We start from the raw sequence: 22,773 nt of genomic DNA on the forward strand, positions 1-22,773 counted from the left end.
AAAAAAAAAAAAAAAAAAAAAAAAAAAAAAAAAAAAAAAAAAAAAAAAAAAAAAGATATTTTTGTTACATAGACACATACATAGATACATAGGTTATTCCCATAATTATTTGTGTTTTTCGTTGTTTCTTAGGAATTGTCGGAATCCCAAGTTGCCGAAATCCCTGTTCCCCTCTCTCTCTATAAATCATTACCCTCATTTTCTCTCTCATACACTTTCATTCACCCACAGACACACAGAAGGATGGGAGCCTGTGCGACGAAGCCAAAGGTTCTCAAGCCTGACTCCGGCGACGCTCCGGCTCCGGCTCCGGCGCCAGAGCCTTCTCCGGAGAAGACGGTGCCCGAAACTAAACTGGAGGATGGCACCAGCGACGCCCAGGGCACGGAGATCGTCGATGAAGACAAGGTGGATTCTAAGCCTCGTTGTCTCAGCCATTTGTTCAATGATCAGGTAATTTATTTGAACATTTTTTTTTAATCTGTTTGGATCGTGAGGGGGAAAAAAAAAAAAAAAAGAATCTTGATGAACATGAGTAATAATGCAATGGTGGTTGTCTTTTCTCTGTCAGCCCCTGTTTTTATCTTTTATTTTTTTCCCTTTTAATGTCTAATAAATTTATTAATTTAAAAAATGGATGTAATTTATTAATGAAAAGGAGAAGACAGCAGCAGCGGATCCATCGGAGAAGGAAGAGATCCCACCGGAATCTGAGAAGAAAATGAACCCACCGCCGGAGGAGAAGCCGTCTGAAACTATCCCACCGGAAACAGAGAAGAAAATAAACCCTCCGACGGAGGAGAAGCCGTCTGAGACCAACCCACCGGAGCCGGAGCCACCAGTTTCCGACTCTGTTACAGAAAATGCAGGACCAATTGAAAGCAATATCAAAGTCGAAGTTCCCGATGAGAACAAGCCTCCGCCTGAGAAGACAGAGTCGCCGGAGAAACCCACTGAAACAGAGGAACCAGTGATCAAAGTAATCAGCAATTAAGAAAAGCTTGGTGTGTCACTTTTTTTTCTTCCCTTTTTTGAGATAAACCGAGTAATAATAAATCAGTCTTCTGAGAATTATTGAATCTGAAGCCCATCAGCCCAGTTAGAATTCCGGCCCAATTTCGTCCTCGGCCCAATTTTTCGCCCACTTGCGCATCGTCGGCCCAAATATAAAGCCCATAGTCGCAGCCCATCAGCCCACGACTCAGCGACTCGCGACTTAACCCGTGGTCGACCTGACAGCCGACCCGACAGCCGACCCGAAGCCGTATTCTCGTGTGCGACGCGCGTGCGGCTCAAACCCCTGCAGCCGGTTCGTTGCTGCAGGGACAATTTTATTTTTATTTTTTTTTCAAGATTTTGATTCTAAATTCATATAAGTTTTAAACTTTATAATATTTTTCATAATTTCCAAAACTATATAATTATTTTTCTTAATAATTATACGGATAAATGGAAAATGCATTTCATAATATTGAAATTGATAGGAGAATTGTATTGCATTTAGTAACCAAAATACAATTTTAGAGAAGAAATTAAATATCACGAACAAGTTCATCACAGCTTTTGCTTAGACTAACGTGGAGTTGACTTCAGAACGACATGTCGACTCTTCAACCTGTTTTATTGGTGGAGACGGTTGTTGGTCGTTTGGAGCAGTGACAAGCTCCTTGCTTTTACCCCACAAAACACTGTAAAGACTCATTACCAGCAACGATGCTCCTATTATACTGTCATCCCAACAACAACAACACTAAATTCAGTAACTTTTAACACAAAAATTTACAGCTTAAATTACCGTAATTTATTACCTTCCCACGTAAATTCCTTCGGAAAGTAGCAATAGGGAACCAATTATTGTAGCCATTAAGTTCAACGGCGTCGTCATGGCTTGAAAAACTGGACCCTTCTCTCTGATGACCCAACATTGGGCATTATTTGCCACGCCAATGACTAGCACTCCCTGCACCACCACATGTTAAGCTAATTTAGAAAATGATCATAGATTTATAAGTAAAGATTACATCTTTGGGTAAGCCCAACAACTCGTGATTTGATTAAGCTTACACAATAGAGCACAGCGTAGAGTCGGACATTCCAGCCCAATTTCCACTCCAAAGGGTCTCTTTCCATGGCGATGGCTACGAAGAAGGTCTGAGCCGTGCTCATGACGGTCTGCGCGCACATGAACTCCATCGGGTGCGGGTACTCCTTCAAGAATCGAGCCTGGAGAACGAACCAGATCCCCCAAGAGACGCTGGTGACGAGGAGGAAGAAGCAGCCGATCATCCATGTGTTTTGGGAGGTGGGAGGGTGGTGGGTTTGGGTTTGGGTTTGGACGTGGTGGAATAGTTGGTGGTGGCTCAAAATTGGGCTCAAATATGGGCCTTTGTAGAAGGCTAGAATGGCGGCGCCCGCCATGCATATCATTATGCCCACCACCTTTGCTATCCCGGCTGCTTTATTTAGCTTCACCTTCTCCATTCTTAGTATGAGTGCGAAGAAGAATGTGGTGACAGGAACGCAGTTGAAAGCTGCGGCGCCCAATGTTGCCGACGTATAGTTAATCGCTACTCCATATGCATCCAATGCTAGAGTGATCCTAAACCCAATTCATAATTGAGACTATATTCAATAAAATAAAAAGTTGATATACATTAGGTGTTGAGGATCGTTGGAAGGGAGTCCTACATTAGAGAGTCGTAATTCTTAATATGGTATTAGAGTCATGTTTTAACTTAGTCGTGTCAATAGAATCATCGAATGTCGAACAAATAAGTTGGGACCCTCGCAAGTGTAGTCAAGAGTGACTCAAGTGTCAAACAAAAGAGGTATTTTGTTCGAGGTCTCCAGAGAAAGGAGTCGAGCCTCAATTAAGGGGAGGCTGTTCGAGAGCTCCATAGGCCTCAAAAGAGGCTCTATGGTGTACTTTGTTCGAGGGGAGGATGGGAATGAGTCCTTTTAGGACTAATTAAGAGAATGATTATGGATTTATAAGTAGGGAATACAACATCTCCCGGAGAGAGCTTAGGCTCACTAGACACATATCATACCACGGTGTGGATAGTCCTAATTCCTAACATTAGGGACATTAATGATAAACATTAATACACACCCTATCAATGAAATGACAAAAATCTGGCACAAATGCTTCAAAGACAACGGCCTCTTCTCCTTCCTGAAATATATTTGCAACAAAATGATCAACTGAACTACGTTCGTATTGGTAAATCGAAATAAACAAACATTGAAAACGAAACTTACCCTTTTAAGAGTAGAGTAAGCGGGACCAAAACAAGAGTACCAGCAGCTTGACGATAGAAGAGGAAGATATACGTGTTCATACCGGAGGCAAAGGCGGCCTTGGACATGAGGCTCATACCGGCGTAGGTGATTTGGATGAAGAATGCAACGATGTAAGGGTTGTTGGAAGCCATATTTGGTGATGGTAAGGCTGATAATTTGGAGTGTTCATTGTTTGGGGCTGCCTTTAAATAAGAGGCAAAAGGGAGGTGAATGAACAGAAATGAATTTCAAAAAGAACCCCACAAACTATTGCGCTTTATCTTTTACTTACAAATGAGTTCAGATTCATTATATTTAGATCATAATAATGCGATGTGTGACAGCAATGGTTGGCATTTAAAGTGCTTTATAATTGATTCTACAAAAGGGATTTTGGTCAGATTTTTTTTGTTCTTCCTTTTATTTCATGCTATTTTTTCATTTATTAGCAATTCTTTTGGTTGTGTTCTTGGCCCCTTAACATATTTATAACAAAATACAAACAAAATCAACGTTCTTTAGCCGGGTTTGAGTTCAATTATCTAGGGGAATCCTCGCATCGTTCCCTGCAAAAATAAATGAAAAAGAGGCAGGAACGGAGATGGGGAAGGTTTCCTCGTTCCTATCCTGCCCCACGAGTCTTATGAATATCTCTAAACCAAACCCTGAAAGAGTAGAGGTTCCTTTGTTTCGGGACCCGTCGACGAAGATTAGAGTCGGGAAGATAGAAGGGCAGAGGTGGGGGGTGGGGGACTCCCTACCCCATGTAATATTCCTTTCATAGGATACACATTAACTTTGTGGCTTTTTAGCTTAAAGAAAAGAGGCTTCTTGCATGTCGCTTTGTCTTGTTGTAATTTAGAGTATGATTGGTGCCATTTCTTGTTGGTTTCAAAGCTTTACAGAGTTTTTGTTTTGGAAAAGAAGGATACTTGATTTTGTGATAAAGATCAGAATCAATATGAATCAAATTAAAAGTAATGGCATTACACAAATTATTACAACTTCGGCTCGATATATGATCATAATGGCGTCTCGGTCCCTAGAATAACACCTTTTTCGGCCTCCACCTAATTTTAGGGAACATTATTAAAGCTTTCTAGGGTCTTTTCGTCCAAGTGGAGATAGTTTATATCTTCATCGACATGTCTATTTCACTGAACTTTTCTTCGAGACCGTGCCCAAATCATTACATTTTTCGTTCGGCTAGTAACTTATCAAACAAGGAAGTTCATTACCTTATGACCATTATAGATACAGTCGTCGTTCACAATATGAAGAATAAAAAAAAAAAATTAAAATTTTGTCAATGAATATATAGAAGCTACTCTTAAAACAGCCTTTACAATCCACCTCCCTTGGAGACCCAGCGTCCTTGCTGACACACCGCTTAGTGTCTAGTTCTGATACACTTTGACCCATTACGTATCGCCATCAGTCTCACGGTTTTAAAACTTATCTATTAAGGAGAGGTTTCCACACCGTTATAAAGAATGATTTGTTCCCCTCTCCAACCAAGGTAAGATTTCACATTCAAAATGTGATTTTTATGTAAATTACTTTACCAAACACAAGAAACAGTGAAAATTCTGGTACGAGATCACCAACTTTAGTGGTATCATCTAATATTCTACTAGATTTTGTTTTAAACCAATAAATTTACAAAGGAATAATAGGTTTACAATGATGAAGCACTGAAAAAAATGAAGAAATGAACGAAGTGGGTTGCATGGTGGCTTTACAAGTCAATTCAATGTCTAGAATTTGCTTAATGGGAATGATCTCATAATCATGATGTCCCAAACTTATCCCTTTGTTCTTCTTTCAAGTTGCTCAGATAGTATGAATGTTCATATCTAATTGCCTTCCTTGTGCTTCAAATACATGTATATGGAACTCATTATTGGGGGATTCTGTCCATTCAAATACACACACCTTATTTGTCCAAAACAAGAACAATCCCCAATGCCCTCCACAATTGGTTGTCTTCTCACCTATCTCTACCAGAGAATATGAAGACCCCTACAAGACAAGACAACGTTTTGCCTCTTTCTTTCCCCTTTTTACTGTTCTTGATTCTCTCGACACTGTGGCTCGGACCCATAATAAAAATTTATAAATTATAACACCATTTTAAGTCATCGGTGCATTGTTTTAAGAATTCGTATTCCACTGATGCTTCGAAAGCAACAACTAATCATCCCATAAACTCAAGAAGTTTATTCGATTGAGATAGATGAGATTAAGATTGGTTTCAATCAAATAAGTCAAATCAAATGTAAGACATCTATCCCATCAATGTTAGCTTTCCATCAATGAAGAGAGCTTCATTTATGTTATTCGAAAGTGATTCTAGTCATCTCAACACTTATCACAAGTTGAGCTATACTTAAATTGGTCTATCTAATAATCTTTCCTATCAATTAAAGTATAATTGAGTTATATTATGTTTTCCTTTATTTATTTATTGTTACAATCTTCAATAAAATTATTGTAGTGTTATATAATATAGTAATGAATGATATCTTGTAAGAAATTAGATAAAAGAAAAGAAAAAGGAATCTTAATGCATTAGTTTAGTCTAAAGCTAAAGGTATTGAGAAAGCTGATTATCATCCAAAACCAATCCCATATGTAAAGAGAAGAAACTCTCAACCAAGAATGGATCGGATTCAAAGATGTTCTCAAGATCTTAAAAAACAAAAATAAAAAGGTTAGAGCAGTTGGGATGTATCTCGAGACGAAGATAATTGTTTAGGCTCATATACCTCATTTGAGTCTTCCCTTGAGCAATAATGAGAGTTCGTTTTTGTTCTTATCATGGTCTGAAGAATAATCAGACCGAGCACGACACACCCAACTAAGTGTAAATCACGACTCTAATACTAATGATCGGGATAATAAAACTTATACCTATCATATTATTCAGTTTAACACCATGAAACCCTAAAATTGGTGGTAGAGAAGGGTTATATTCTTTTTCTCTCCCTAATTTCCCACTTTCAAAAAGAAAAAGAAAAACCATGGCCTCATTATTAGTTTATTTATTTATTATTATTATTATTATTATGGGACCGTTGGTATGATCATGGGCCGACCTTTCGGACCTAACTTAATGGGCCTAGTTTAATGGAAGATTATTGGTAAATTCCACGTTGGCCCCAATTTTGAAGTAACGTTCTCATTTTGGGCCGTCCTTTTGAACCTAACTGAATGGGCCTAGTTTAAAGTAACGTTCTCAGTTTGGGCCGAAAAATTGGCCCAAACCCATGAAATGAGTTTCTTTCACCGTTGCGTGATAGTTTTATGTTTTTTTTTATTATTTATTTATTTCATTTTAATGAAAGCTTCTCCACCATTTTTGGTATATTTGTAATCTCTTTTTCTTTTTAGCATTCTAATTTTCTTAAAATATATGAAGGGTTCTTGTCACTACAAGACCATTAACCACCTTCTTTGCGTTCTCGATGCTGATTGGGCTGGCGGTCCCGAGTCCCAATGGCAGACGGTTCTCTACTTGAACCAAGTATCAAAATCATTAAAAAAAAAAAAAAAAAAGAGGCTATGCTAGGAATGAAGTGAGCGGGGCAGGCTTGCCGAGAACGAGAACAATCCTCTACAGTCGTAGGACCAAGGGTCCATTCGACAGAGAACCACACCGCTCACAAGACAGTCGTTGACCTATGTTCTCATCTCTTCACAACTCAACGACACAGTTACAATCTATAAAATAGAGGTTGAGCTTGCCGAGAAGGATCTTCAACAGTCGTAGGACCAAGGGTCCATTCGACAGCGAACCGCGCAACCACAAGACAGTGGTTGATCTATGGTTCTGGTCTCTTTACAGCTAAATGACACGGTTTTACAGCTTGAGGTTGTTTAAGTAAAGTCTCAACCAACAGCTGGGTTTACAGACACATGTAATCCAAAAAGAGGGATCATTCTGCTGTCATTCAAAACTTGGTTTATGATAATAATGGACTATTATCATTCCTTGAAAGCAACTTATGAACAACATAATAAATAGTCAATAGTCAACAATAACGGCTTGGCCAATTTCCATTCTCATAACCAAACTATTCTTCATCTTTACCCCATCCAACAGCACACATCGTAATCACCGAGCAGTAAAAAGAAAGTACGAAAGCATTGTATTAAGCTTATCGTCAATCACATTGGCTGGCTTTAAGCTATGAAAGCATCTACCGGGTGTTGTTCTTGAAGTAAATAAATCACTTCACAGTGGAAAGATTCTAAAGGTAAAAAGAGGTGCCCCTTACTGGTTTTACACCCTAAATTACCTATTCAAACATAGAATATCATAAAGTAAGGTTTGATTCAAGTCCAAACACTAATGAAATATACAGCTTTTGCGAGATTTATCCTTTGTCAAAAAGAGATATCTTCAAGATCTTTGAATGAGCATCAAGTTTCTCATCCTCTACCCCACACCCTTGAAAAGTAGAAGCTTTTTGTATGTGGAAAACCACCCTTCTTTATGTTAGGCCAAGCCCCATGTTCCATAATATTATATCAAGAAAATAAGGGAGTGACCACTTGCAAGCCAACAAACCAAACCCCATCCACATGTGTTGGCCCCCAAACCTTAAGTTACTGTAATAAATAATCTTTTTTAAGGTCAAATATGACTAATGAGCCACCTCTCTACCCTCTACCCTGCTGCCCCTGTTGATATGATCCAAACCAGAAGACAACAATGGACATAAGAACAAGGCCTTCCTCCTATTTGAGTTTTATATTTGAAGTTGATCCAATTACACCAATGAGATTTTAAGGCTTGGGGATTCTAAATAAACAATATATCAGAGCATTAGCATTGCTTATTAGGAGAAAATTTACGCGAAAAGTAGTTTTTGATTCTCTTTAAGCTTGATAGAGCAGTTTAAATTTTAATGATCAAAAAGGTAACAAATAGAAAGGATGATAAACCGATTCCAGTTTCGACGATACGGAGACCTAATTTTGAAGATGTTGCTTTGCTGCATTGCCAAATATCACCAATGTCTGCCTTGAGAGCCACCGCCGGTGCCTTTGTTCTTTGAGAAGAAGGTATTTTTTGGCTTTGGGATCTCATGAATGTCCATTACTTGGATTGTTCTTTGCTTTTTAGCTTCGATAAAGGAAACAGACAAGCAGAGCAATTAGTATTGATTTGTTCCAAAAGAATCAGAAACGAAATAAAAGGCAAGAAATCTGTTGCCAAACCATTTTCAGCTTCTTTGTAATTTTCTTGAAGCCTTTTTCTAGCTGATGCAAGCTTTTGGGAATCAAAATTTGCTTCCTTCTGTTGTTCTTTCTGTCTCTGCAAATGGCCATCAATTCAATAGACATAATAAGAAAATCTTCCTAAAACAGCTATTTGCTGAAGACAAATTTGGCAGACTGTAAGTAAGACCAGGCATATCATCTAGGACCTGAGAAAATTTAGACCTACCACTCAAATTTTGTCAAATTTCAACACAATTGATGCAGTTTGAGTTAAGTTTGTTATGTTTTCGGAAGCACAAGAATCGTAAGTTCAATTTTCTTCCTCCATTTTTGGCAACCAAACATAGAGTTAAAAGACTCTAATTTGGTTACCATACATTTTGAGGAGTATATGACGACATTGGAGCCGGTTGTGCTGGTTTTGGCGGGGCATCTCTTCTTGGAACGGACTTTCCCTTCGGTTCGGGTTCTACGTTATTTCTATCTGACCCAGAACCTCCATCTAACAAGACAAAGAAAAGGGGGGACAAATGAGAAACCAAATCAATCCGTGGAAAATCATGGCATGTGAAACAAGAAGCTGAAATCTGCATATCATTATAATGCAATACTCACTGTGTGGATTCGGAGAGTACGCAAAATCAGGAACCTACACAACAACGAAACATTATAAACACGATCGTACAGAAAACGAACATCCGAACCCATAAGATCAATGATTTCAGTTCACCTGGTGATAACCATTTTGAGTAACCTTTTGCTGGGGTGAGTCACCATCAGCTGTCAATAACAGTAGAAACCGTTCTTAGCTAAATTTTTTGGCAACAGAGTGACTAAGATTAAAATTTTGAATGAATTGAATCATGAAGTTAAAACTGGTGTTCATATATTTGCTACCTATGAGTGTAGCTGTCTGCTCCCCAGGCTGATTCAACCTGACCCATTCATCCACAATCTCCTTCCATTTTCTGATGAACAACACCAAAACAAATTGAAGTTCTTAACACCGTTTGAGCTGATTATTCACCAACCATTCTCTGAAATTTACCAAGCATCAACCATTTTATCCATTTGTAAAGCTTATACGAACCTGACAAGATGTTTCACCAATCTGCGAACATCATTTGATGAATGCTTCCTCAACCGGTTCACATGCCTTCCAATATCAGTTTCCTATACAAAACCAAGGACAAGAACAATTAAGAAACATAGAAGAAGAAGAAGAAGGAAGCAACAGAACCCAGAAATTCAAAAGAATTACATTCACAAAGAACAAGAAAAAGCACCATAAACAATCACCTTAAGAGCTTGGAATGTTATATCCATGTCTGCCAAGTTTTGAAGCAGTTCAACCAAGGCATCTTCAGGCTGAAACAAGCCAAACAATCACCAATTGGGTAAGTTAAGAGAATTTCCCCCAAAAACAATCAAACAATTCTAGATAATCAGAATCAAAAGAAGAATACCTGGTGAGGAATTTCAAGCTGCTCCTTTATTTCTAAAACCTTCTTCTGTTCATCATCAAACAAACCTCCATACGGGTCTACTCCCTCGTCGTCTCCTTCGACTACAACGAACTGCGGCGTCGAAGGGGAAGCTTCCTTAGCCTCAACGGGGCTCTGTTTGATTTCACAGCCATTAGAACGGCCGTCGTTATAGCGATCCGTATCGCAATTCCGACATCGAGTAGGAGGCGAAGTCAACGCATAGAGCCTCTCAACGATTCCGTCTCTCCGATTTTTCAATTGATTGCCGTAATCCATTGAAGCAACCTCCATAGCTGTATCGATGAAGGTCCAAACATCGACACCGGCTGTATCCAATATGGTCCGGAAATCATCTAAATCCAACCGAACCATTTTTTAGTGAATCCGATTAGAAGAATCGGCGATTGAGAAAGGTTATCTTCCCGATAAACAATCTGAAAAACGTTTGTACTTCTCGTTTTCAGTAGTGGACTCTGAAAACATAAACCGATCTAAGAAGGAAGTTTACTATTCAAAACGCTAGAAATTGCAGAGAGAACCCAGTGGCGGAAAAGCAAAATCGTCATAATCCATTAGGAAATCTTTTGAAAGGATAAAAAAAAACCCAAATGACGCAGAATAGATCTGATTCGATCCTCAACAAAAGTTAAAAACCGATCGTTTTCAGGAATCCGAATTCACAGTGGCCCTCGAAAGGAAGAAGAAGACTCCTCGAAACGAAAACCCAAGACACAGACAAAAAACACAAGAAAAAGAAACTGGAACAATAAATTAAAAAGAACCCAAAACAAAAACCGCGGAATATTCCTCAAGAAAACGAGGAACAGCCGAATTTCATCCCCAAAAAATCACAGGGAAATTGTTTGATGAGGCAATTTACATTGGCTGGAACAAGAAGGAGAAGAAGAAAAAGAAGAATGTCCCAAAATTAAAACCCAAATCGAGAATTTTCCTTTTCCTGTTCCCTTTTGGACTTTCCGGTTTAGTTAATTGTCTCATGCATCATCCTCGTCATAGAAGCGATATTCAAATTGTTACAGAGCTCCGCCATGAAAACGAAACCCAAAGCTTCTGAACCGAAACGACGGCCGGAAATTGATCTGAGAAAGAATGGAGGGAATGTGAAAAGAGAATATTGAAGCGTGTTGGGTTGAAATTTGTTCCTATATCCAGATAGGATTTTTCTTCCCCCTCACAGCTCTGACCGTCCCAATTCCTTCCCCACTCGCATTCATCGGCGCGTGGAACAAAAAAATAATCTCACATTAATGGCCCAAATCCAGGCCCATTTATTCTACTAATTTAGGAATTAAACCCCTCACCTTTCCCCTTTTTACCAAATTTATAATTTCCCCTTCATTTCATTTCATTTTCCCTAAATCCTTTTTAATTATAATCTAATTCTATTTAATTACTAAACATAGACTAATCCAAATACCATAATCCTAACAAATTGCCCCTCCAAATATTTAATTTGCGTTGTGCTATAATTTTAAATTTAATTATTTTAATTTTTATTATATTATTGGGACTCACTCGTTTAAGGAGGCCTGTATCTAATTTAAGGTTGTCTCTTGATCTACCATTGTAGATAATCACTACACAATCTAATTTTAGAAGACAGTCTTGTCTGTCTTCTCCCAGGATACAAACAAAAGAAAAAGATTGAAAAATTAAAGTAACGTTAGAAAGGTTGACTCATTGAAATATATGACGGTAAGAAATTGGTTTGAAGGTTCACATTTGGAAAGGAAAATGGCCAATGGGGGCATACATAAAAATAAATTAATAGGGTTGAATTATTAGGGTGGAGATGATTGAGATATGGATATGGGCATTTAAAGAGGTTAAAGCAAGTGATGGAGTGAGGGGTGGTGATGGTGATTAGTGGGGGCCGGGATTGCAGGGCTGCCCTCCGCTGTGGCCCTCTATGCCTCTCAGAATTGGGAGTTCGGTGCTAGACATACCGCCCACCCAAAGCGCCCACCGAACCACTTACTTTCATTGTGTATGGATGAGACTTTAAATTGGTTCGAAAGAGTACTAAATCTTCATTGTAACAGTATGGAAGTCTATTTATTACCTAGCGTATTTTAAAATGGTGAGATTGACGACGAGATGTAACGAACTAAAGCAGACAATATTTACTAACGGTGGGCTTGAACTGTTACAGTTGGTATTAGAGTCAGACACTGGTATTAGAGTTAGACGCTCAACGGTGTGCTAGCGAGAACGTTGAACCTCTAAGGGAGTGGATGGTGCGATTTCATATTAGTTGGAGAGGGGACGAGAGGATCCTCAAATAGGGTGTATTGTGAGATCTCACAATTGGAAAGAAAAACAAATAATTTCTTGTAAACTTGTGGAAACTTCTATCTAATAAACGTGTTTTTAAATCTGAGATGAATTTAAAATAAGTTTTATCAGTTATGAAACTTTATAAAAATAAAATCTAAGAAGAAATAAGAACTTTAATATTGGTATTTCCACAGATAACATATGGGCCGTCACAAAGCCCATTTTCGTTTTTCATTTTCCACGTGTTGCATTATTAAAGGATAAGAAGCACAAGAGAGTAAAGGAAGACGGGAGGGGACGAATTATGATAAAAAAGAAAAAATAGATGGCCCATGCAGGTTTCGAACCTGCGACCTTCGCGTTATTAGCACGACGCTCTAACCAACTGAGCTAATAGGCCACACGTTATCTCTGCATAAATGATTTTATAAGACGATAAATAAAACACTTTTAGCAAAATTATTATTAATCAGTATGTTTTAGTTTCCTAACTTCCATTTAATGCTAGAAAGATTTGAATTTTCAACCTTGAGAGAAAAGTATATGTCAGCTACGTGTTCTAATTTTGACAATTAGTTGAGAAAAAGATATGATTGTATATCTGATACTTGGGTTCTTCCAATAACTTAAAAGTGGAGATAGGGTTCGATCAAAACGTGGATAGGCATGTCTTATCATCCATTAGATTATGTGTTTGGTCTATAGGGATCTTCTACCTTAACGGAAACATTTAGTAGAGGGATAGGAACAGGTCGTTGTTTTTAGTTATATAGCCATGTTGAACTATATTAGGATGTTACAATTTTCTTTTGTTGTGTTGATGGAGATTTATTTTTGATGATTATAGATTAATTTGTATCGTTTTAATATATTTTATGTAAAATTTTATCGAATAATTATAAATGTGGATACATCGAGATTTTTTTTTAAATGATTTTTTTTTAAATGATTTTTTTTTAACAACAAAAACCAAAGTAGAAGACTCCTGCAATTATCTATACAAACAGTTGTTCTCGAAATTTACCTTCATACTACTTTTACTATAAATTATTAATTGGTAATTGATATCTTAACTAAAATAAGTTTTATTGGTTATGAAATTATTATAAATAAAATCAAAGAAGAAATAAGAACGTTAATATTCGCAACATATGGGCCGTAACAAAGCCCATTTTCATTTTTCTCGTGTTACATTACTATAGGATAAGAAGCACAGGAGTGGACGGGAGGAGAACGTACTATTTATAAAAAAGAACAGATGGCCCATGCAGGTTTCGAACCTGCGACCTTCGCGTTATTAGCACGACGCTCTAACCAACTGAGCTAATAGGCCACATGTTATCTACACATAAATAATATTATAAGTCTCATAAATAAAACAGAGCAAAATTATTATTATTAATCAGTACGTTTTAGTTCCATAACTTTCATTTTATTTACTTCAAATAATATGGTATATCTTAATCAACCTAATTAATTCGGTAGAGTAATTACTGGTTTATAATCAAATAATATTTGGTATGAGATTTTTTTTTAGAAAATACAAAGCAAAGCCATGAGAGCTTATACTTCTGGACAATATCATAACATTATGATATCAGAATCATGCTCTAAATTTAGCTATCTCAATCTATTCCGACTAATTTTGATGTGTTTTTTTTTTTTTTTTTGGATTTTAATCTCGTATTTTCCGTAGTTCCTTAAAAGGGAGTTAAATTTGAGTACGCGCGCGCCATCCGGCGATGAATCTCATTGAAAGAAGGAGGCTGTAAAGGCGGGGACGGAGAAATATGAGCGTATCAGAATTACCGACGAAAGAGGCTAATGTCCTGAAAGGGCATGAAGGTGGAGTTCTAGCTGCGAGGTTCAACAGCGATGGCAATTATTGCCTCAGCTGTGGCAAGGACCGCACCATTCGCCTCTGGAATCCTCACCGTGGTATTCACATTAAGACCTACAAATCACATGGCCGTGAAGTCCGCGACGTCCATGTCACCCCGTAATTCCTTTATCTTCTTCCCCTTTTCTGTGAAGAATTGGAGTGTTCCTCAGATTTCAATTTTAGGGCTCGTCTGCACTTTAACTAATGTCTGTGTTGTATGTATGTTCCTCTATTTGCTTTAGAGACAACTCCAAGTTATGTTCATGCGGCGGTGATCGGCAAGTCTTCTACTGGGATGTATCTACAGGGCGTGTCATTCGGAAATTTCGGGGACATGATGGCGAGGTTAACCGTTTTCTTTTATATTTATGATTTCAAGTTCAATTTTCGAACCATCTAACAGTTTATTGAAAATTTCCAGTTGGATCCTTCGTAATCTTTGTTTTCTTTTCTTCTATTCAAACTACCTTTGGAAGAATTAAATTCATCTCACTTGATTTCATTTCTTGTAATCTTGCAATTATCTACATTTTTCTATTTTAGGTGAATGCTGTGAAATTTAATGAGTATGCTTCTGTCGTAGTCTCAGCCGGCTATGATCAATCATTGCGTGCTTGGGATTGCAGATCCCATAGCACTGAGCCAATTCAGGTTTGAATTTTTACTTCTTACTTCACTTCTCAAAAAGTTTCATTAGCTGTCAGTCTAGTCGATTGTTTATCTTATTTGCTTGTTCTTCAGATCATTGATACATTTTCAGACAGTGTAATGTCTGTTTGCTTAACAAAAAGTGAAATTATTGGAGGAAGTGTTGATGGCACTGTTCGAACTTTTGACATGCGAATTGGCAGGTATGTAGTCATGTGTGGGGTGGGCGGGAGGACTTTGCTAGGATTGCAATTGTTATGACAACATCCCATCTGTTTTACAATGAAGATCAATTGAGCTTTTTTTAACTTCTCTTACAAACCAGAATTTTAGCTAAATGATTTATTAAAATAAGATAGTGTTGTTACTTTTGATTCCCTCACAAAGGATTCTTCTTTAACAATTTGGTTGTGTGCTGTGGGTAGATTTTTGTTTCTCGTCCAAGAAAAAAATGGAAGAGAGAAACTGGATTTTGAAAATAAGTTTTTAAACTAGGCAAAGACGAGAAGCCCCTTGCATTCGCTAATGACAACTCGTCTTTTTTTTTTTCTACGAATAGAGAAATATCAGATAACTTGGGGCAGCCTGTAAATTGTATCTCCATGTCCAACGATGCTAATTGCGTATTAGCTAGTTGCTTAGATTCAACTCTCCGACTATTGGACAGGTATGTTTAACTTTTGTAATAATGTAAAATGTTTCTGCACGCGTGTTTATTAATTTTCAAAATTCTTAAACTGGTTTTTTTTTCATGTAAGGTCTTCTGGTGAGCTATTACAAGAATACAAGGGCCATACTTGTAAGGTTAGCATGATCTGAATCTTGGCAGTGCCATACTCCGTTTAATTTAGTATGTTTAACAATCAAATTTATACGAATAATGGGTATGTCATCATTATTTTTTCCTGTACTTTTGTACTCCATCTGTGTTCTTATAGATCCTTGAAGTAATTTTTATGTGTACTCTCATCATATTCTTCAAATTTAGACACCTTCTATTATTTTTCAATCTTGACTATCATACTTTATTAGTCGGTACATCTCTGGTGTTTTCACTAGTCTTACAAGCTGGATTGCTGCCTTACCAATACTGATGCACATGTAACTGGCGGATCTGAGGATGGATACATTTATTTCTGGGATTTAGTAGATGCATCTGTTGTCTCCAAGTTTCGAGCTCATTCCTCTGTTGTAAGTCTTTATTCCTTCACCTGCTCGGTTTATGTGATCTAGTGCATCCCTCTCTCTCTCTCTCTCTCTCTCTCTCTCTCTCTCTCTCTCTCTCTCTCTCTCTCTCTCTCTCTCTCTCTCTCTCTCTCTCTCTCTCTCTCTCTCTCTCTCTCTCTCTCTCTCTCTCTCTCTCTCTCTCTCTCTCTCTCTCTCTCTCTCTCTCTCTCTCTCTCTCTCTCTCTCTCTCTCTCTCTCTCTCTCTCTCTCTCTCTCTCTCTCTCTCTCTCTCTCTCTCTCTCTCTCTCTCTCTCTCTCTCTCTCTCTCTCTCTCTCTCTCTCTCTCTCTCTCTCTCTCTCTCTCTCTCTCTCTCTCTCTCTCTCTCTCTCTCTCTCTCTCTCTCTCTCTCTCTCTCTCTCTCTCTCTCTCTCTCTCTCTCTCTCTCTCTCTCTCTCTCTCTCTCTCTCTCTCTCTCTCTCTCTCTCTCTCTCTCTCTCTCTCTCTCTCTCTCTCTCTCTCTCTCTCTCTCTCTCTCTCTCTCTCTCTCTCTCTCTCTCTCTCTCTCTCTCTCTCTCTCTCTCTCTCTCTCTCTCTCTCTCTCTCTCTCTCTCTCTCTCTCTCTCTCTCTCTCTCTCTCTCTCTCTCTCTCTCTCTCTCTCTCTCTCTCTCTCTCTCACAGTTATTTTTGATGTTTATGATAAAGTTTTTAGAATAAAAAAAGCTGCATATTCATTCCGTAGTTTTCATTCTAGACCTCTTATCTGAGCTTTAATAATGTTCTAGTAGGCAATAGATGACCTTTAGAATGTAGTGAGTGTGATTTGACACTGAAACAGCTTTTTTTTTTTTTTTGCACAAATTATAGGTAGTCAATATTTACACTGCATGCATCTGCAAATCTCACAAACTGCAACTTATGCATGCTTATGTTTAGCTCCTATGTTTGTTACTCCATCAACTGGATTAGAAATTGATCGTTCATTGAGATAAAATGAAAGAATACAAATGGGCATAAAGAAGAGTGCGAATTGTTTGGTCAACTTAGTCTTGTTCGCAAGGTCATGTCTACATAGAAGCACTCTCACAATTTAGGGATGTGGTGACGGACTGTGGGCACAGCCTAAGCTCCCCCATGCACATGGATATAACAACAAAATTGTCATTGGGCCAAAATCACACACATTCTCTACTTGATACTCACACCAAGATCTCCAATCAACCGCCATCTGCACATTGGAGAAGCTGGATAAAATTTACTTGAATGCACTAATACAAGCACCTGACAAGATTGAAAACACTCTGGTAGAAGACTTAACTTCGGATTGATTGAAGGCATCACCACGTAAATGCTCTTTGTCTCTATGTAGCCAAGTGCATGTGTTCTTTCAAGGTTAAACAATTATATTTGTAAGTCATAGAAACGACCCCTACAAGCATCCCAAGGAAGGGTTTATACATCTTACTCATTAAGGCTTAGAAACTGGAGTGGGCATTGGCTAAGTCCAAGGGTATCAAGAACTTGAAATTTCCTTTATGCATGCAAAATGCTGTCTTGAAAAAATTCACCAGTTAAACCCAGATTTACTGATATCTTAGATTCCAAAGCCAGCTTTGAGTAATGGTGGTTCTGCTTAGTTAATCAAGCAGTCGTCTAGGAGTCTATGACAGATCAGGAACTTGTGTGAAATGAGTTTTTTTTTTTTAAGTGTTATAATCTGTATGTAAATCACCATCTTTATTGATCATTTTGTCGAGTGTGGATGAGAAAGAATGGGGCTGGAAATTGATCTCCTGCTCTGTTGAACGATTCCACTGACATCTGTCATACCAGGCATTTAATCACGTTCTTCTATACCTGTGAGTAATGTTAATGGGCCTAACATTACCGGGGTGGTGTCACTAAAAAGATTGTCACTTCCTTCAACAGTACACCGTTTTATCTGTGATCAATCTTGAAAAAAGTTAAGAGGATTGTTTTATTGGAGAGAGTTTACCAATCAGATGAGTTATTAGTGGAGTCCAAGTTCATTGCTTGCCTTGCAGGCACGTTAGAAGACCTCGTCCTAGCACCCGAAAACTTAAAGTTCTTCAGATTGTTACCATATGAGGACTGTTTTGGTAGGTCAACTCTTATAATGATTCAGTGACATGACCTCTCGGCTTCACTAAAGCATCCATCAAAGTGCAAACTGTAAACTTTTTAGATGGGTCAAGAGTTAAATTCTAGGAATCATTCAAAGTCGTTAAAGAATTGACTTAGAAGATAGGAAAGAGGGGCCGACTCTACAATTTCATCATCTTTAACATTACTTCGAAGCCCCATATCCCAAACTTCGTTTTCAGCATTCCAAACATCATTCGCAGTAGCATTAGATCGATTGGAGAGCCTATACAGCTTAGGATACAGTACAAGGGGGCCAACTCAGTATCATTGACCCAAACATCATGCCAACAAGAGGTGTGAATACCCTTGACCAAACATCTTCTAATATAGGTTTTAACCATCCCAAACATCATGCTAAATAGATCTCCATGGAGCTTTTGAAGACCTAAATTGGAAGATATTGCCAACATTGGTTTCCGGCCATAGGGTAGTACTTTGCTTTAATGACATTCTACCAAAGAGCACCATCTTCACAGAGGCATATCCATATCCATTTAGATAAAAGAGCGTTGTTTCGATGCTTGAAATTGCCTATACCTAAACCAACCGTTGAAGACAAAGTTGAGTTTTTGCTCAACTCACCTGTGCATCCGCCATCTTCCTTAGCACCTTCCCAAAGCAAGTTCCTAATAATATTTTCAATTGTTTTTGCAATTTTGCTTGGCATCTTGAACAAGGATAGATAATTCAAAGACGTTAGAAAGGGTAGATTGGATGAGTGCTTGCCTACCTCCTTGGAGATGAAAAGAAAACCTCCATTTTTTAAGCCTATGTTGGATTTTCTCCACAATTGATGTCCTGAATAATATTAGCTCAGGGGTTGGTTAAAAATGTTCTCTCGGATGTTAGAATCATGGGATGAAGAGCTGCAGCAATGGGTGGTTTTAAATGTCATTGTTTCCTTTGAGTCAATAGAGTATTGAATGAGACCATTCTATTCCTCATTAATGTTAGGTGCCCCTCCACCCCCTAATTCCATCTTCTTTTTAGGAACGTAGGATATCGATGCAATGACGTTCAGAGATCATCATCTTATGACATTTTTGTCTTTCACTTCCCTTTATATCTTTTTCTTTAATTCTCTGTATTCCTTACTTTCAATTTTATGCTAAAAATAATTATCAATACATTGATGTCATTCACTACTAAATAGCTACATGGAATTAATTTGTATCTGTATCCACATTTATATCAAATGAATTTCTATTAAATTTGTTAATATCTCATTTTACAATTAATTGAACACTAATTAAAGTATAATTGCACTAAAATTAAATTAACTTTGATTATATAAAATTCTAATTAAGTTAAGTTGTTCTAATAATTGAATTTAAATTTAATGAATGTATTGTCTTTCCTTATAGTTAAATATGTAATTTATAATGAAATATTTAGTTGATGTGAATTAAGTGGCGTAGAAAATAAACTGAACTTTGAGGATACTGTAGAGTACATTCAGGGTATTACCATTATCGGAAAAAACGTTTATATTTATGAAATTGTATATAATCATAATGCATTCTTGTGCAGAAAGTGCTTTTATTTTAATATATATACATATTTGATAAAGAAAAAAACATTGTTATCTAAATACTCATATACAAGTACAGCAAGATGGAAATTAAGGCGATGGTGATGGTTCTAAAATACACAGATACTTACAGAGGCTTCTTTCCTTCTTTCCTTTTCACAGGTGACGAGTGTGAGTTACCACCCGAAAGATAAATGTATGATAACTGCCTCGGTAGACGGGACGATTCGGGTTTGGAAGACATGAGGACCAAGAGTAAGGAGAAATGAATTTACTCAACTTATTAATAATGCACATTATGCTGCTCTGAGGTGTTTAATTTTCCACTTCTTGATACAATTTAATGCAGTTATTCCAATCTTGAATTATTAGAGTTTGAAACCTGTGGTGTTTAAGAGCCACAATAATGCTGCTGAATATTAATTTATCAATCAATATCAAATTGACATAGACGGATTGACAATAAGAATCCTTACGAGTACAATAATTCATGATTTTGGGTCATTAACTTAATGAAGTTGCTTGATAACGTTTGATTACTTGACTGAAAAGTTGTTTCTTATTGCTTGGGGTCTCAAACTTGAATTCAGTTTACCCTACAAGTCTTAGCTGTACAAGATAAGATAGGTTTTGATATCAAGAGATTTAGAACAATCTCAACCCCCTAATTTATTGTTCTACCCTTACTTGATACAGTCCCATTACGTACACTCATAGGCAGCCTGCATTGTACAAGAGTTTTCACCTGGTGGATTACAATTCGTTTTAGACCATTTTATGTTGAAAGTTGTATCTCAAAACTGATAATTTCAAGTGAATTAGTTGAATATTTATTGTCCATTCTCTGGAACTTCTTGTGTAGATTTCTGGCATTTAGATTGATCTCCTGTGTGCTTTGTTTCAGGTTCTGCAGAATGCCAATCGTAACCGAAACGTAATATCTGGTTGCTTTTTGACTGATCATCCAAACCCTCTCTATGCCTCAAACTTAGTCCTTGATGGGTATCAGCTAAAGCTCATAAACTTGTTTGTTGTCCATTCCAATTCCGAACTACGACGACGAAACCATATTGTTTTATGACGTTTGTGCAACTCTCATTCATTGAAGTCTTTATTCCTTTTATCAGTGTCTAAATCATCCATCAAATCATCAGGTAAAGAACTGGAAGAGAGGCAATCAGCAATGGTAAGACACTTTGTTTGCCCTCAAAATGGAAGAAAGTGCAGAAACATATTCATTACAGAGCCAAAACAAAGGTTGATACTCCTTAAATTTGGTGTACCAAATTTACAAGAATCAAGTGGCATTGGGTTACACTGACAAAAGTAAATGAAGATTGTGTTGAACACAAGTCAGTAGTTGGACCTGCCTTCCAAATTCATTAAATTTCCATCATAATATCACTTTGAAATATCCATCTCCATCTGACATCATTTCCTATGTCTTCTTCTGGCTTTCAAGCTTCACCTACTCGTCATTATTCAGTGTTCCCTCTCTCTCACTTAACTTCAGCTTATGTGTTTTGGACTTTTCACTCTCTAGCTTCATTCAGGCGGTAGTTATACTCACTCAACCCTATATTTATTTATTCCAAATGAGAACTAACAGCCTAAGCCGCCTAGGCTTACCGTTAACTGATGTTATCCTCTTTAAATTTTTCTTTCAAGAACTTTCTCTCAAGGTTCTTAAAATGTCTGTTCGGGAGGAGTTTTCACACAATTGCAATAAATGTTTTGTTTCCTTCTCCAACTGATGTTGGATCTCATGTTAAGATAGAAAAATTATAAATATTTAGGTAAATTACAAATTTAGACCTTGTTTGATATTCATTTATTTTTTTTATCTTTTAAAAAAAGTTGTGGGGTTTCTCACAATTTCTTAATGGTGTTTTGTGTTTTTTATTCTCATGTAAATATTAGAGTTTTTAGCTAAATTCTAAAAATAATAATTTGTTTTTCAAAACTATTTCTTTTAGCTCTCAAATTTTGTCTTAAATTTTAAAAATGCTCCTAAAATGTAAGCAACAAAATATGAAATCAATAGTCATTATAGACATCATTAAACTAAAAAATAATAAATAAAATCATTAAATTACAACTTTGGTCCAAATTAAAATTTAGTCCGGTTTATGAGTATTTTATCAAATCATAAAAAAGAATTCTAACTTTACAAAATTTGAACTTTTCCCGTACCATATGGATCAAATTTGTAATTTAACTTTTGAAAGTAAACTTTGATAAAATGAGTATCATTAAACTTACAAACGATGTCTAAATCAAAATTATTGGTTATTTTTTTATTTTACATTTTTTAAATATTTTATACTTTTGAAATTAAATCCATGGAAAATAATATAGTTGAAGCTAGCAATTAATCGATTCATTGATTCTTTTTAATATATAGTTTTATTGCGGCATAAATTTAACATATAAATTAACCCAATATTCTTTTTCCTACATTTTTCATATCTCAAATTATTCCCAAAAAAAAAAAAAAGAATACAAAAGAGAGGAGAAGAGAATACACGAATATTGTTTGGGAATTAATTCCAATGGGTTTAATTCATGAGTTGTAAATTTCCACAAATGATTTCATCTAAAAATTAACCTTTTCATTGTTAAAAAAAAAAATTTAATAAATATTCTTTTTCATCTATAAATTTAACTAGAGAAGACTAAATGGATTCTTTATCGACCTCTTATTTCATTCTCTATCATCGTAAAATTTCTCATTTATTTTTAAGTCGATATAGGCAAAAAGAAATTCTATCCAAGTAATTTCTTTTCATTTATATATATTATACACGTGGCTAAAGAAGAGACAGAGGTTGGCCTGGCGCTAGGCTGGATTCCTCATTTCAACACATGGGGGGCTGCCTCCCATTGTCTCCCTCTTCCATACTTTCTAAACCCCCAAACCCTATTTTCTCTCTCTAAAATTCCATTTCACTTTCCACCAAACCAAAACAACTCTACCCTTACACCTGTCTTCCATCATCATCCCACCGTTCATTTGACCACTAAATTTTTTAAATTACAAATTTAGTAATTCATATATCAACTTTAAAAAAAAAAAAAAAAAAA

General features: G+C 36.8%; 4 protein-coding genes and 2 non-coding genes across 6 annotated transcripts; 2 read left to right on the forward strand and 4 right to left on the reverse strand.

Moving 5' to 3' along the window:
• The first annotated feature begins 106 nt into the window (after positions 1-106).
• LOC111452967 (pollen-specific leucine-rich repeat extensin-like protein 1) lies at positions 107-1,079 on the forward strand. Its single transcript, XM_023093867.1, has 2 exons — positions 107-453; positions 659-1,079. The coding sequence occupies exons 1-2, from the start codon at positions 244-246 to the stop codon at positions 992-994; spliced, it is 546 nt and encodes a 181-aa protein (XP_022949635.1). The 5' UTR covers positions 107-243; the 3' UTR covers positions 995-1,079.
• A 387-nt stretch (positions 1,080-1,466) lies between these two features.
• LOC111452963 (WAT1-related protein At5g64700-like) lies at positions 1,467-3,456 on the reverse strand. The gene is made up of 5 exons (XM_023093863.1): positions 3,262-3,456; positions 3,113-3,175; positions 2,065-2,599; positions 1,809-1,960; positions 1,467-1,727 (listed from the first exon to the last, which is right to left on the reverse strand). The coding sequence occupies exons 1-5, from the start codon at positions 3,432-3,434 to the stop codon at positions 1,568-1,570; spliced, it is 1,083 nt and encodes a 360-aa protein (XP_022949631.1). The 5' UTR covers positions 3,435-3,456; the 3' UTR covers positions 1,467-1,567.
• A 4,550-nt stretch (positions 3,457-8,006) lies between these two features.
• LOC111453638 (probable mediator of RNA polymerase II transcription subunit 26c) lies at positions 8,007-11,159 on the reverse strand. Its single transcript, XM_023094815.1, has 9 exons — positions 9,978-11,159; positions 9,811-9,879; positions 9,602-9,684; positions 9,409-9,479; positions 9,242-9,291; positions 9,127-9,160; positions 8,889-9,013; positions 8,509-8,605; positions 8,007-8,413 (listed from the first exon to the last, which is right to left on the reverse strand). The coding sequence occupies exons 1-9, from the start codon at positions 10,368-10,370 to the stop codon at positions 8,298-8,300; spliced, it is 1,038 nt and encodes a 345-aa protein (XP_022950583.1). The 5' UTR covers positions 10,371-11,159; the 3' UTR covers positions 8,007-8,297.
• A 1,463-nt stretch (positions 11,160-12,622) lies between these two features.
• On the reverse strand, positions 12,623-12,696 carry TRNAI-AAU. The gene has a single exon. It is a non-coding gene; the product is annotated as a tRNA-Ile (tRNA).
• Positions 12,697-13,555: 859 nt separating this feature from the next.
• Positions 13,556-13,629, reverse strand: TRNAI-AAU. Its single transcript has one exon. It is a non-coding gene; the product is annotated as a tRNA-Ile (tRNA).
• A 375-nt stretch (positions 13,630-14,004) lies between these two features.
• LOC111452952 (WD repeat domain-containing protein 83) lies at positions 14,005-20,812 on the forward strand. Its single transcript, XM_023093842.1, has 9 exons — positions 14,005-14,295; positions 14,421-14,523; positions 14,722-14,829; positions 14,920-15,029; positions 15,386-15,493; positions 15,585-15,630; positions 15,886-16,017; positions 19,852-19,944; positions 20,594-20,812. The coding sequence occupies exons 1-8, from the start codon at positions 14,087-14,089 to the stop codon at positions 19,933-19,935; spliced, it is 900 nt and encodes a 299-aa protein (XP_022949610.1). The 5' UTR covers positions 14,005-14,086; the 3' UTR covers positions 19,936-19,944; positions 20,594-20,812.
• The last annotated feature ends 1,961 nt before the right edge of the window (positions 20,813-22,773 follow it).

This window comes from Cucurbita moschata, unplaced genomic scaffold, assembly GCF_002738365.1.
Source record: "Cucurbita moschata cultivar Rifu unplaced genomic scaffold, Cmos_1.0 Cmo_Scf00015, whole genome shotgun sequence".
In the NCBI taxonomy this organism is placed as follows: domain Eukaryota; kingdom Viridiplantae; phylum Streptophyta; class Magnoliopsida; order Cucurbitales; family Cucurbitaceae; genus Cucurbita; species Cucurbita moschata.

What these genes read in the sequence shown, in the direction of transcription:
- LOC111452963 (XM_023093863.1), bottom strand. Translation starts at nt 3,434, where the DNA reads ATGGCTTCCAACAACCCTTACATCGTTGCATTCTTCATCCAAATCACC. An exon ending in CTTACTCTACTCTTAAAAGG is followed by an intron (nt 3,176 to 3,261) that starts GTAAGTTTCGTT and finishes AATATATTTCAG; the next exon opens with GAAGGAGAAGAGGCCGTTGT. An exon ending in GAAGGAATTTACGTGGGAAG is followed by an intron (nt 1,728 to 1,808) that starts GTAATAAATTAC and finishes TTGGGATGACAG; the next exon opens with TATAATAGGAGCATCGTTGC.
- LOC111452967 (XM_023093867.1), top strand. Translation starts at nt 244, where the DNA reads ATGGGAGCCTGTGCGACGAAGCCAAAGGTTCTCAAGCCTGACTCCGGC. An exon ending in GCCATTTGTTCAATGATCAG is followed by an intron (nt 454 to 658) that starts GTAATTTATTTG and finishes ATTAATGAAAAG; the next exon opens with GAGAAGACAGCAGCAGCGGA.
- LOC111452952 (XM_023093842.1), top strand. Translation starts at nt 14,087, where the DNA reads ATGAGCGTATCAGAATTACCGACGAAAGAGGCTAATGTCCTGAAAGGG. An exon ending in ATAGCACTGAGCCAATTCAG is followed by an intron (nt 14,830 to 14,919) that starts GTTTGAATTTTT and finishes CTTGTTCTTCAG; the next exon opens with ATCATTGATACATTTTCAGA. An exon ending in TTTGACATGCGAATTGGCAG is followed by an intron (nt 15,030 to 15,385) that starts GTATGTAGTCAT and finishes TTCTACGAATAG; the next exon opens with AGAAATATCAGATAACTTGG.
- LOC111453638 (XM_023094815.1), bottom strand. Translation starts at nt 10,370, where the DNA reads ATGGTTCGGTTGGATTTAGATGATTTCCGGACCATATTGGATACAGCC. An exon ending in GCAGACAGCTACACTCATAG is followed by an intron (nt 9,292 to 9,408) that starts GTAGCAAATATA and finishes TGTTATTGACAG; the next exon opens with CTGATGGTGACTCACCCCAG. An exon ending in CGTCATATACTCCTCAAAAT is followed by an intron (nt 8,606 to 8,888) that starts GTATGGTAACCA and finishes GGCCATTTGCAG; the next exon opens with AGACAGAAAGAACAACAGAA.